Raw genomic sequence first — 14,330 nt, 5'->3', positions numbered from 1 at the left:
GAGAGGGAAGATTGATAGTTTTTCGGGTTGATAATGAACTACACAGCTTTTCTCCCCTCACAGCCCAGCCGCAGGGGCAAAGCCTGCCTCTTCAGGCAGCTGGGGAAGCTTTAGGAAAAGGAAAGGCTTTGCCTCATTTCCTCAGCTGTAAAAGTCGGGATTTGTACCGGGGCCTGCTGATGGTGGAGGGGCAATGTGAAAAGCTCATATCAATTCAGAAGGTTCAAATCAACATTTTGTTTCTATTTTATTATTATTATTATGAATGTATACCACTCCGTTGCTTTAAAAGAGGGCAGAAACTACCCATTCTGTCAGGGCAGAGGGACGGTATGGGTGCCTCACAGAGACACAAGCTGCCGCCCTCAACCAGCCGTTCCTGTTACCGTGACAATTTACACAAACAGAGCTGCTGTGGCGGCAGGAATGGCGTTGTGTGAGGGGTGAGGAAGAGCCGGGGCTGGGTTAATCCCTGGTATTGGGGTCCAGGGCTCCCCCCAGCACCCTCCACTCCACCCCATGAGGTGGGCCTGGCCCTTGCACCCCGTCAGGTCGTTGGGCAACGGGCGGCCAGAGGCTGAGGGCAGCCAGAGGGACCCTGGCACCATGGCTGGGCACAGCTTCCCCAACCGCTCACAGGTAAGGGCACAGGGCATACAACCGTTTCTTTAATTCCCCCCATCTTTCCCCAGCAGTTTTCCAGCACTTTTCCTCCTCCCTCCTTCAGTCCCAGTTGGTTGCACGCATGCGCTGGAGCTCGGTGGTGCAGTATGAAATCCCTAAATCTGCACTGCCCATGAGGGAATAAGTGTGTGTGTGTCTACATGAGGTTCTGCAGGCCTATGTAATTACTTAATCACTGCGTAATTACTTAATCATTACTTAATCACTGTTCTCTTAACCCCTGTATCCCTCCCATGATATTCTCTGTTCCTATCTCAGGCCTTGAGCGTTAATCGCCTCATTTTCTTTCCTCAGGACATCTCCCCCCTGTTGGCCAGCACCTTTAAGGATCTGTACACTGGAGATGTTATAGGGTCAGACATAGTGGCAAACTGGATCAAGTCCCGAGGAGGAGAGGATGTTTATCATGAGGCTTTCACAGAGGAGCTACAGAAGGTACAAGTAAAAACCAAGGCAGAGTTTGGAGCTCGGTTTGGGTTTCATTGCTACCTCTTAATTTCTAGATCTTCCATAAAATAAAAGAAGGCAAATATGAATGCATAAGCAAATAGATGCATCAGTGGACATTCTGTAGTCTGAGTAATAAATATGAATACTACTTCCTGACACTGTCTGCTTGGTTGAGATTTGTTTCACCTGAAAGTGCATGTCTCTTACTTGTATGTTACATCTTAACTAATCACCCAAGGCTCTCTATATCAGAAAAGAAAAAAATAGGCAACTTCAAGGGGGCACTGTCTGTCTGATCCATTTTAGGTACCTACTTTGGTACAGGGTGGAACTGTACCTGTATTCCATTGATGGTGGAAGGATCCTAGAATGAGCAGGCAGGAGAAAGCATCTAATTTTAGCTGAATGCATCCTGCCCTTTCTATTAAAAACAAACAAACAAACAAAAAAAGACAAATGGTTAAACCTTGTGACATGATAGGCTACTGGTGTTGTGAAACCAATGCTTCTCACTGCTTTTACTTGGCGTTTATCTTGTATGTCCTTGTGCCTCCACTGTTATTCTTTCTTTAAAAACTTTTTTGAGGCTGGTTCTTTCTTTCTGAGGTGTGCATATGAAGCATTTACCACACCGAACAGTGATCCAAAATACCTAGGGAGAAGTAAATTGTCACTGCTGGCATGTGTTTGGGGACCTTCCTAATAACTAGGAGGGAACATTCACTTTAGACTTAATCCTTCACTTTTAAGGCAAAATGTGTTGCAGTAGCTAGTGTTCCTCAGAAGGTAAAAGAGACATTTCTCTCCTGCTGAGAGGGTGTCATTATCTTTCACACATTTTTGTTGATATATGGGTAGCTGGATAGTGCTTCTCACCCAGCACAAGTTAAATGATGGAAACAAAGGTGTTTTAGCAAGCCAATTTATTGATGTAAATTAATGATATTTTATTAAGCCATTTACCTCTCATAGGCAAATATTTATCTGTAAGGCGATCTTTAATAATTTGTGACAGCTTAAACTACAGTCATTTCATCCTTGCCTATAACAGCTTGTAGCAGAGTATAATTGCCGACTGACAGAAGCTGATAGAGTAGAAGAGAACATCATTCAAGCCCAGGCTCGAGCAAGAGCTGAAGAAGAAAGGGCCATAAATGTGCTGAAGGTAGATGCTGGGGAAGAATTCCACAAAATGGGATTACCACCAGGTGAGAATTCAGGAAACCCTGTACTGGGTCTCTCCCCAGTACATGCCTATAGTTCTGGGAGACTAACACAATGTTGGTCTGAATCGCTGGTAGGTCTGACACTAGATTCAGTGAACTTTTAGTTTGGCTTTACATCAACAGAGCAACTTTGATAGATTTTGTGCAGACCTTCAAGAATGGTAACATCTGCTTAACATTGAAAGAAACAAAACAACCAAGTCATTTTCAAGGTATTAGACTTGCTATTAATTGCTTTCCCACCTAGCTTTATAACAAACATATGCACTTTGCTGTGTAGCAGCAACTAACAAAGATCAGATGTTTCTCTGATGACTGCATAGCTGAGTTTGAACTGAATTTAAAATTGTGGAGATAGATGCCCATGTCCTGGGATTAAAATACCAGACAGTTTATCTATCCAAAAATATTACCTGACAGTGATGGGTTAAAAAGAGAACATAACTTTGAGTTGATCAAGATCATTGTATCTTAAGCTTTTGCACTTAAGCTTTTGCACTTATCTTTGATTTTCTGTTTTACTGTTGTAGTGGCATCCTCTTTTAGGTGGATTGTGGATAATGAACTTCTTAGAAAAAATCATTTAACCTGCCCTGATGATTACATCACTGATAAATTACCTGTTACTAGAGCACCAAAAGGTAACTTTTACAGCAGAAAATAATTAGACTTTTTAGAACAGTCACATTTAGTCACAAAGTCCATGATTTAGATTGTTTATCGATAGAATTCAAAAGAAAGCCATAAATCTAGAATCTTGGAGTTTCCTCTAAGGTGGTAATTTCATTGTCCAAGTGTAAAAGCATGGGGCTAGATTGCACATCTTGTTTATGTAAATTTTCTGGCTATCGTAGGTCCATCATATAGATCTTTTTGTAAATCAGACAGGACATTCTAAATCCCACTTGTAGGATTAATACAGCTTTCTGGCAGTAATATAATTTTCTATATAGCTTGTTTGACTAATACTTACAAAAGTTTTGCTATTACTTTTCTTCATTTTTGCAAAATAAACTATAAATGAAATTCTAGAGGATGTAAAGTGTGATTTTTACCTTTGATGAGACTAAAACAAGTTCTTATGCTTAGAATAAATGCTTTTAACTCATGTTTTTCTGTTACAGAATTACGTTTTTCTTTGAATTACAGGGAAAACAGAACCTGGTTACATGAAGGAGACATTTAGTTTTAAACAGCGAATTTCTTCAGACTTGCAGGACCAGATGACTACACAAATTGCACACCTCCAGAAAATATCTGGTAGCCTGTCAAATGTGTCTTTATCCACATTAACTCTACTTTCAACGCCAGATTCTAGCCACCAGACCAAAAAGGCAAGTAAGGTAAATTTTACAGATTTGCGGGTTTTAGTCTGTCAGAACTGCGCGGCCTGTTGTTAATCCTAAAACAAAGGGTGAATCTGACTGTATTACTAATTTGGCTGTAGTGTTTTTCTTTGGTCTGTTAAGAAAAGAGAAATGCAATATTTTCATATGAATTTTCAATGCTGTTTACCTTCAGTTAGTCATGTACAGATAGCTTTTTCATCATCCTCAAAGCTGCAGTGTTTAATTTTGCACCGTGGTCTCTGTTTTTCAAAGAAATCTAATGCCTCACAGGAGGCGGCCTGGAAAGGCAGTAAGTGCAAAGCAGAGGGAGAAAGAGAATGTGCTTATCTTGCCAAACTTGAGAGAAGACAGAACTATCTGAAGAACCCCCGCTTTTTCCCACCAAATACTCTTCATGGAGGCAAATCTCTTGTTATTTCTCAAGAAAAGATGGAAAAAATCATAGCAGAAGCTAATAAAGGGTAAGCAGTATATGTAATTCTTTGCTTCTGAACTAGAGCCCACAAAGAGCTCCACCATAGAACTACTATGGATTTACACATAGGTATTTTGAGCTAAATATCTGTATGGCCTCTTAGGAAATTGAGTATGTCTGTATGACATTTTGATTTTTGCTAAAGGATACGCTTTGAAATTTGTTATTTTGTCAGTATGTAAAGAACCAAGCGGTAAGAAAATGTCTTTCCTTTGTCTTTCCTTTTTTTTTTTTTCTCCTTTCTTTCAGTGATACCTCATTTGTTCCTGTGTTTCATGTCAATCCACCTATTGTTTTATTTTCTGATTATGAAGTTGGACACGTTTATGAGGTGAGAATTTCTTTGCAGGGATTCAATTTTGCCACTGGAAACATTACATCCTGCCATGATTTCACCTAATCTTTTGGCTTTCCACAATTTAACAGAAGTTTGAGTTTCTTTTTTATATTGATTTAATGACCCTTTAGTTTCCTTCAAGATACTCTTTCACACATACCACTGACACTCTAATCAATGCAAACTAAAGGGAATCTTTTGCAATATCTACTTGGTTTTGCTAGTATTTCATTAAGAGTTTACACAAATTGAGAAGAATGAACAGTTTCAGCAACTTTGGTATTCCTGATTTTGATTTTTAGGCCTGTCTTCATGTTAAATTAGCACCTACTAGCAAAGTACTAGGGAATAGCAAACATTATGATAAATAGTAATAAATACAATATACTATTATATTTCCTTCTTAAATGAAGATGACTGTAGAGATACAGAACGTCACTTCAACGTGTCACCATGTGAGACTTATTCCTCCCTCTACTTCAGCATTTGCCATTGGACCAGGTAAGTGGTTTTTTTTTTTTTTTTTTTTTTTTCTTTTACTGCCTTTAAGATAGTAACACCTAAAAGATCTAATTTATCTGCTTGAACTAATATTTTTCAGAGACTTTTTGCTTTGTTCTGGTATCCGTAGTGCTCTGGGTAGCAGATTACAACAATTACAATTTCTTCAGTAAAAGAAACTGAAGGTCGTTGAAACTGAAGGTTGTTTTACATCTCTAAAACCATTCACATGCAACTCATAACCAGATTCCAATGGCGTAATGAGGAGTTCAAGAAAACTAACATTACAGTGTTTGATGTCAGACTGATAAGTATCTGTGGAATACCTAGATTGAGTCTTACTCAGAATTCAGCTAGGAACAGACTTCATATCCATTGAAATCAGCATGGGGAGAGGGCAAGAAATAACAAACAAGCAAGGAAGATTAGGTTTGAGGATATTTAGAAGTTAGATGTGCACATGTAAGGCATGTTTTGTAGCACAGGAAAACTGGGTAACATCTTCAGGTTTCTCTCCTGTAGTTTTCTGTAGTTAAGAGAAACACATTTCAGACAAAAAAAAAATCTTTTGAGTTCAATGAAGGATAGGCATATACACAGATTGCACTGGCAAGCCCTTTGTGGTTTTTTATCAGCTTGACCGAAGGCAACACATGGTGAGAGTTTACAGGCATCTTTCCAGATGGAGTTATGATCATAAATATCTATGTCAACTTTGTGAGGTTTCAATTTTTAATTACTTGCATTTTTTTTTCCAAGGAAAATTTCCAGGAAAGGGAGGAATGATTGCTCCTGGGATGTCATGCCAGTATGTAGTCCAATTTATTCCTGAATATCTAGCAGATTATGAAGATTATATATTAGTGGAGACTCAAGTATCGGAACCTCTTCAGATCCAGATCCAAGCAAAAAGACCAGCTCCAGTGCTAACATGTGAGCAATATCCAGTTCTTAAGTGTCTCTTATGTTAAATGGATTTTTTTTTTTAATTTGACTGTCTCCAATTTTATGTTACAAAACAAACATGGAGAAATGTGGCAGTGCATTTTCTACATTTTGATACCTATCTCATTTTCACTCCTAATAGATTTGTTAGCTATTAAAGTGTAATCTCGTCAAATTTTTCCTCTATTATTTGCATATGATGCATGGAGCTCTTTATTTTCACTGTGTTAGAAGAATGAACAGGAACTGCTTTTCTAGGTTTGTATCTCATCAATTACTAAACGACTAACTGTAAATATTAATCTTAAATATTAAGGCATTATGATTTAGTTATAAATATTTGCTGCTATTGATTAATATAGATTCATGCTACATTCATTATATATTGATATAATCTATCTGCAGAATTCACGTCTTGAATATTTAGCCTCAGCTGTAGCAATCAGGACTACTGTTGCACAAACTTGCTTTCATTTAAAATTCATCTTTTTGAAAAATCGTCTTACTTAACTGTCATCATTCAATGGAGTTCTTAAGTAGGAAGCACCATTCAACTGTAAGATGAATGCAGAAATAGGCAACTCACATAGTTTGATATTCAAACGGAAAGAATTCAAGGCTTTTAGGATGACAGGACCCAGCATTTTTATTTGCAGCAGTGTTGTCTTAAAAATGTTATTTAAGCACTAACTGGCTTTGCCAGCTGCTAACCTTCACTGGATTTGTAGCCGATTTTCTTTGTTGCTCATTGCAGTGCCTCGTGTTATAGACTGTGGTTCTTGCCTTGTTGGGGGAATTAAAGTAACACCGATTTTGTGCAGAAATGAGGGATTTAGCACTGGGAAGTTCTGTATAATGCCAAAAAAAGCCTGGCCACCTCCTAATTTCATGGTGAGTGATCGCTGGACATGGTATAGATGCCCTGATGTGAAGAGTTTTTGAAGTAATTGTGGTTAACTAGTACAGAATTCATGAGACTTTTCTGGGTGCATCCATACTGATGCGTTCCCTCAGGGATTTACATTTATCCTTCAGTCCAGTCTCCCTGACTGTCTGTACCTCCTGCATGTGCTATGGCTTACCTGTGGAAGGAGTTGCCAATTTATTACACATAAAAGAAGCAAAGATTAAATTGGTTCTAGCACACTTGAGCTAGTTTCCTCCCCTTCCCTGCCAAAGGTATCAAATACTGACCTTGCTGCACCCGCAGACCCTATAAAACCACTGCAGTACTGCTCTTTCTTTAGCCTGCCATCACAGAACAGGGTATAAGTGATACGGACAAAGATGAAATGTGACTGGTAGATATTGCTCTTATGTGTTGGAGGAAAAGCTATTGGAATAGTTTACATGCTAGGTTGTTCCTCCTGAAATATTTCAGATCCCATACAGTCATAAACATACAGAGATAGACACAGCTCCTGTGCTCAGGCATAGCTGTTTCTCCTGTGAAGGTGAGCATTAGGGCACCTGACATGATCGTTTATCTCTGGAGACAGCACCTTCCCTCTTTCAGCTTTCACCAAGGTAATTATAAAGCACAGAGCACTTCTTCTAACTAAGCCATATAAATAAGCCACATACATGTACTTTGGAGGTGTGATAAAACAATTATGGGAAGGTGTAGAACAGTGATATTGTAGGATGCTGCCTGTTTTAGGTAACCCTGTGTTATGAAAACAGTAAGCTGATTGATTTAATTTAATAATAATTTTTATTTTATTTTTATTTTTTAAATCTTAGGCTGTTGCCACTGTTGGTTTTGTGACGCAAGATCCATTTGGGATCTATCCTGCTGTTTTTGAGCTAGCTCCAGGGCAGAGTACAACAGTAGAGGTTAGTAACTACTGCTATAGAAAGTATTTGTACTTTACCAAGTACATTAGCAAAACGTCAGTTTAGGAAGTCCCGGCTGGACCCTACAAATTTGAGTTTCTGTGAAGAAAAGAGCTCAAGTCCTTTTGTAGAATGATTTGGGAAGAACTGCAGCTATGAGCCTTACTGAAGGGTCTTCCATTGTAGCTTCCAAGTTCTACTTACCTAGCAGAGACCAGTCACATTTTCCCCATGCAAAGAATCCTGTTAGAAAAAATAGAAATCTGAGAAGACAAGAGTCCTTATTTCATTCCAGCTGGGGCACCAAGTCCAACAAACTTTTCCTTTGTGACTTTTATTGGAAAGAGACATTTTGGGAAGCAAATTATAACAATGTAGAGCAGCAGGTACAAATCCTTATTTCTGCTCTGCTGTTTACTGAAAAAGATCCTGCAGTAGGTGTGCAGTAATGGCTACAACCACTGCTTTCTCTGATGTGGGCTGCGTTTTATCACAGCATCACGATGGGGAGAGGAAGAACGATACTGGGAGCACAGCCAGCCTCCAACCTGTTTTTTTTTCTCTACAGTAATTCCTAGCTGCCACTAAATCAATGGATCACGCAGGTGTGGGTAAAGGAGAAGAGTTTCCCTTTCTCTCTTCCCAGCTGCGTTACTTCAGGAGGGTCACCCATTTGTGGGAGAGAAAGAGGAGGTGGATTTAGCACAGGTTGGGCTTGCAGGCAGTAATGGATAGCAGGCAGGAGAACCATGGTGCACATTACTGGAACCAAAGGTTGCACAGTTTGGGCCCTGAATCATTTTTGTTGAAATGGAGCTCGGGGAAGGCACGCAGCATCTGACCCTGCTCATACTGCTGCAGCTTTACAGGCAGTGGTGTTGCTCAAGAAGTGACTGAGGACAGACCTGATCCTGAGGGTGCAATTTGTATGACTAACCTAGAGAACTGCCCCCAGCTCCAGTGACTACAAAGACAGCTTGTGGTGACCAGCCAAGTGCACTCATGTAGGTTTAGTCACCCAGAAAGCACCTGTTTCTTTCTGGGCTATGTTAAGGGAATATGACTCCATTCCTTGTAAATGTAAGATTACTTAATTTTCATTCTTGTAAATGTAACATTATTCAATTATTAACCATTAGAACTGTCCTTTAGTGAACACTTATGAATTGAAGTTTATGACTTCCTGGAGAAAAATCAGTTACAAACATTATTATTTTGCTTCTCTCTTTCAGGTAGTGTTTTTTCCTTCCTCTCCAGAAGTCTCACAGCAGATATACACTATTGTTTGTGACAATTGCCAGGTCAATGATGTTACAGTCACAGGTTTGTTCCTAAGACTTTCCAGAGATCATGTTTCTAACACTGCAGATACTCAGTTAATGTGAGTGGTGGTTGAGGTGCGTTTGGGTGTGAAGCAGATTTGGGACGTATCTTGGATTAGGGTATTCAGGAAAGGCAGGCAGTCTTTAGGTTATCTAATTAAAGAAGTTGAAATTATTGTAATTGTTAGTGCTTGTCCTGTATTGTGAGTACTATGACATGAGGCTTAATGTGAAATTCATACAAGCACTTTATTACAGGTATTTCATTTGGGAATTTTTAAGAGCGCTTTTGCTGCTTATTTTTTATTTTCATTACACTGCTCAACATGTCTGGAAGCCACAGCATCAACCATTGCAAACATTCTGCTGGCTTCAGTGAAACAATGCTAATGTAGGTGGGCTGAAGTTGTGGCCCTGAAATCCAAATCTGTTAAATTCTTAAAGAGGGGATCTCTGCTGATATGTATTGATAATCAATGAACATCAGGAAAATACTGTGCTGTTAACACAGTGGAGCTCTGAAACCTGAGGAAACACCAGATATAATCAGTAATGGCCATTGCTGGTCTTTGATGTTGAAGAGCAATATGAACTAAGTTAATAACAAGGTGGAAAACAGTAATACCTACTTATTTCTTCAAGGGGTTGGCCAGCTGATAGCTCTGGAGCTTTTGCATGTTACGGGTGGAGAAAGCAGCCCTGCACCTGGTGAAGTTACTGATGTCACAGCACAGCACCTCATACGATTTGACCCCCAAAACCCACACACCACTGAGGAGAAGAATTTGGTTATAAGAAACTCTGCGTACGTAGCTACTATTAATAGAGTAATGCTCTGGTCTAAACACACTGCTAGGGACCTTAATTGTAACACTATGTTCTAGCAGACTGGCAAAATCTTCATGCTCTTGTTAAGCTTTGTGCAGAAGCTTTATGCTTCTTTTTGCTCTGTTGTTTAGTAATTAGGGTTCAAGGATTATGCTTGGAAGAACAGGATGGTTGCAGAAAGTGTTTAACAGGGTCAACTAGCTGGGGTTTACCTCATCTAACTTTACATGTCTACAAGGTGTATTTGTACAGCTGAGCTAAGTGCCTTATACACCTTTCCTTTAATAATGAAGGGAAATAGATGGTTTTTAGGGTACAATTCTGACCTGACTGTCGGCATCTCCTACAGAATAGGACATAATGCATCCTGGACTATACTGGATCTCCCCTGATTAAAAGGGAGCTCAGTGTTACTAGCTCAGCTTTAAACTTTCACATGATTCCCGCTATTGTTCCGTAAAAGATTAAAATATAAACTCTATTTGAAGTCAAGGAATATGCCCCTCCATAATTACCTTGTACTGAACATGGTGGAATCCTGATTTTGATCAAACTCACTTAGACAATAATAGAATTATACTAATTTGCACAGTTGCAGTAGTTACAAGCTGCAGACCCCCAAAACAGTGAGGAGATCAGTGCTGTATCTAGATACATGCAAGTAAATTGCTACAGTGAATTTCTGGAAGTTTGTTATCAGTCTGGCCTGCAAACCACAGATGCACAATGCCACAACAGAATGTTGTTTGGGTGTAGGAAAGTATGAGTCAGTGAACTGTGCTATCATCGTGACAGCAGTCCACGCGCTTCTGGTGTCAGCATTAGGGTGAAGCAGAACTGGGCAAGCTGAGACTGAACTTCATGGAAACAGTCAAGAGAAAACTTTATAATGCTAGAGAAAGTGATACAAGACTTTATCCTTGTTCAGTTTTATGTCATTAACTTCACTTTGAAACTCCAGTGTCCTTTCTCCATTTTCTAAGGCAAAGTTTTTGAGGTCAAAATGAACAAAGTTTTAAAACCCATGAACAGATTCCATGGAATACTTCTGCTGAAGCAACCCAGTTTAGCAACATTTTCTGGATTACAAATAGTATTGCAGAGCCACTGCTATCATCCTAGCTGGAGCCACTGTTTGTTGATTTGTTAAAGACCAGAGCTTGCATTTGGATTAAATTCAGAACGTTACATAGACTATTAGCAGCGATCCAATGCAAACACTGATATCAGCAGGAATGGTCCTGTTGATCTCAAATTCTTGAAAGAAGAATTTTAGAGTTTCTTAACAAGTTAAATAAGGCAAGAAAGTGTTAACATCTCTTGTGCATATATGGATATATATAGCTTATTTCAATGTATTTGCATATTCTTTGTAGAATTTACATACTCTGACTTTTTCTATGCTGTCTCATCAGCTCTGTAGCTCACGAGCACTGATAAGCCTAACCCCCTATAATCTGTAAGGAGAGGAATTTGCTGCATGGAAAAAAGAGCTGAAAAATTTCTCCCAATATCTTGCTTAAAATTGTCTAATTTTTTAATCATAATTTCTTTTTGTTTATTGATCACTTTGCAGCCATGTAGAACTTCCTTTCTACTGGCAGATAATAAAGCCTAATCTGCAGCCATCAGTGCCCGAAGAAGCTGCAGACTTCACAAAGATTGAATACAAAAGAGACACGGAGTCAGCCTTCTCCCTGAATCCTGAGCAGGGAGTTTTGCTTCCCCATGCTGATCATGAGTTTACTCTCACTTATGCTCCACAGGAGGTATGGCTTGTGATTCCTTCCTATCTACAAACTCCAGCTGCTTATTTTTATGCAAGTCATAAAACCCACGCTGCGCAGCTTTCTGAATTAAATGTAATTGGCTGGTAGTATGCTCTAATAAACAGTATTCAAAATATAGAAAGTTACTGAAAGAAAACATGTTTTGACTGCAAAATATGAGGCAGCTTCTGATCTCATGGCATTTCTGGTACTGATTGGACACCATTAACTTTGTACTGAAACTGTGGACATGTCCTCTTAGCTGCAGCTGTGCTGGCTGATAAAGTTGCCATCCTTACTGTGCTACCAGCCCCTTCACAATCCCCTGACCATCAGGATCTGCTAACTGAGCTCCTTTGCGGGAATCTATCCCATACCCACATTATAGCTCAACAGTCTTGGTTAGCAAACTGATTATTTAAACCGTTTCCAACTGTAGCTTGTTTGGACTGAAAAGGGACCTATGAACAGCTCTGCAGTAAATAAGAGGGGTAGTAGTAGATTTTGGCAGAGGAATGATGACATGCAGCTGTTGTAAAGAGGGGGGTGCAGTGATGTTTGAGTGCAGCTGTACCAGTGGATGGCTGACTGTTGTCTTAGTTTCTGCTCTCCCGTCCATGTAAATAGGGAGTATGAGCTCACTGTATTTAAAGAAACTTGATCCAGAGTAAACCCAAGAGTGAAAATGTCCCATGGCGTGTTGATTGACAGACATAAGAATGCCTCGAGTAAATATGGAAGAGAAATTAATTTAAAAAATACTTTAATGTGAAAATATATTAATGATGTTTTAAAGGTTTTAATTCATTAACAAAAATATGTTAACATACACACTTAAATAAATGTCTCTTTGTAAACAAATGAATCCTTTGCAAAGCCATTCTGATTTAAGGCCTGCTTCTGTGGGTGTTTTATTTGCTGTTTTGTTGTGGTTTTGTTTTTGGTTTTTTGCCATTAGTATATAGCAGGCATCCTCCTTCCCCATCATGGCAAAACAGTGCTTTCTATTCAAAATTAGATTGATGGTCAGTTAAATACCCTGGAGTGGCTAAAAAAAACTTAAGTTAGTACAGCCATACTAATCTTAATTTGCAGAGTATTTGCAGATGCTTGCTGTAGTATGCAATATACAAGGGAAATAATAACAGGCATGTCAAAAATGAGTATTTTTCTTGGAACCATAAGCCATGAGATCAGAATCTGGCTTAATGTTTTGCAGTCCAATATGTTTTCTTTTAGTAACTCTATTTTGAATATGTTTTTTCAGAGTTTAGTACTTCAGTGATGATTGTTCATAATTTAAATGTAAACTACGTTTTCATCTCTATTTTTGAATTCTCAATGTAACTGCCTACTTGACAATAAAAGCCTCCCCTTATCTGTACAGCTGAAGACATATCACAGTGTGATTCAGATGGTTCTGAGGGACATCCCAGAATCACCTAGGTAAGCTGAGAAATGAGATTTCCACGTAACGTGTAGCCATGGTGTTTAGCTATGGTGTTTCATTAAGTTAACAGAATTTTTATCTTTCTGGTTATGATGGACCGAGAGTTATAAAGGATTTAATGTGCACAACTAAACTAATAAAGGATTTTATGTGCACAACTAAACAGTGGTATAAAATGTCTTTGTGAGCTTCCATCGTGTCTTATGGCCTTACCCATAGCTGGGGCTGCACCTCTCTTGGAAAAAGATAATTCTGACATTTTGTCTGTTCATTTCCCATGCTTTCTGCTGAGATTTCCAGCAGTTCTTTCTGTTATAGACTGCTGTGACAAATAGTAACGATTTAGATACTTATTCCATGAATGTGCTGGGACAACCAGAGCATGTTAAAAGACCATTGGGATTTTTCCAGTTTTTAACTGCACTCCAGCAGTCTGTAGTGGAGAAACTTTTGACATTTCTTACTTTTTATCTGGCAATTAAAAGATGGCATCCAGTTTAAGCAAAAGTTTAAAATGTTTAATAATTCTAATACATTTCTTCCTGTAGTTTAGTGAAAGAGGGAATGCTTCAAAACATCCCACAGTACAAGGCAGAGGATGTAATAGCACTGGAAATAGAAGTTAAAGGATCAACAGAACCATTTCAGCTTCTTCTGGAGCCATATGCCATTATCATCCCCGGAGAAAGCTTTATTAGTGTAAATGTCAGAAAGACATTTAAGGTTTGTTTGCTTTTTGCTTGATTGTTATCATGTGCTTTGTGTCACTCGATCATGGGTGTTAGAAGCTATCAGATGGTCCATGTTATTTTAGTTTTTCTTAAATATTTTTAAAGGAGGCCATGACTACTGTACTGAAATCCCCTAGCAGGCCTCCTTTGCCCTGCACTCCAGGCAGCAGGCTTTGTTCTTTTTTCATCTCTCAGGTTTGATATCACAGAGCATTACGCTTCCAAATGTTTTTCTGGGTCACAAACCTGTTGCTTATCAATCAGTCACTCCTGTAGTGCAAGATTTTTTCAGCTAGAAGGAATAGCCAATGGATGATTAAATGACTTTGTAACAGAGGCACTCTTTGTTTGAAGGACTACTGCAAGCACAGAAAAGCTGAAGTCACTTAGACTGTAGCTTTCTAGACCTTATTTTATTCCTGCAAGT

At 38.9% G+C, this 14,330-nt stretch overlaps 1 protein-coding gene across 2 annotated transcripts in view; it reads left to right on the top strand.

The window, feature by feature from the left end:
* Window positions 1-279: 279 nt before the first annotated feature.
* The window catches only part of DLEC1 (DLEC1 cilia and flagella associated protein), a 36,761-nt gene continuing 22,710 nt past the window's right edge, over window positions 280-14,330 (top strand). The window contains exons 1-16 of one of the 2 annotated variants that reach the window (XM_072033868.1): window positions 280-639; window positions 979-1,119; window positions 2,186-2,342; window positions 2,891-3,001; window positions 3,510-3,694; window positions 3,962-4,170; window positions 4,434-4,515; window positions 4,935-5,022; window positions 5,782-5,955; window positions 6,722-6,858; window positions 7,711-7,803; window positions 9,036-9,126; window positions 9,768-9,930; window positions 11,530-11,722; window positions 13,110-13,168; window positions 13,721-13,895. In XM_072033868.1, the coding sequence (XP_071889969.1) occupies window positions 520-639; window positions 979-1,119; window positions 2,186-2,342; window positions 2,891-3,001; window positions 3,510-3,694; window positions 3,962-4,170; window positions 4,434-4,515; window positions 4,935-5,022; window positions 5,782-5,955; window positions 6,722-6,858; window positions 7,711-7,803; window positions 9,036-9,126; window positions 9,768-9,930; window positions 11,530-11,722; window positions 13,110-13,168; window positions 13,721-13,895 (2,178 nt within the window). In that variant the 5' untranslated portion in view covers window positions 280-519. Of the gene's footprint in view, window positions 640-978; window positions 1,120-2,185; window positions 2,343-2,890; window positions 3,002-3,509; window positions 3,704-3,961; window positions 4,171-4,433; window positions 4,516-4,934; window positions 5,023-5,781; window positions 5,956-6,721; window positions 6,859-7,710; window positions 7,804-9,035; window positions 9,127-9,767; window positions 9,931-11,529; window positions 11,723-13,109; window positions 13,169-13,720; window positions 13,896-14,330 lie in introns of both variants that reach the window. The other variant, XM_013106692.5, reaches the window with a different exon arrangement.

This window comes from Anas platyrhynchos, chromosome 2, assembly GCF_047663525.1.
Source record: "Anas platyrhynchos isolate ZD024472 breed Pekin duck chromosome 2, IASCAAS_PekinDuck_T2T, whole genome shotgun sequence".
Taxonomy (NCBI): domain Eukaryota; kingdom Metazoa; phylum Chordata; class Aves; order Anseriformes; family Anatidae; genus Anas; species Anas platyrhynchos.
The sequence above is the reverse complement of the archived record's forward strand: the minus strand, read 5'-3'. Positions and strand labels throughout refer to the sequence as shown.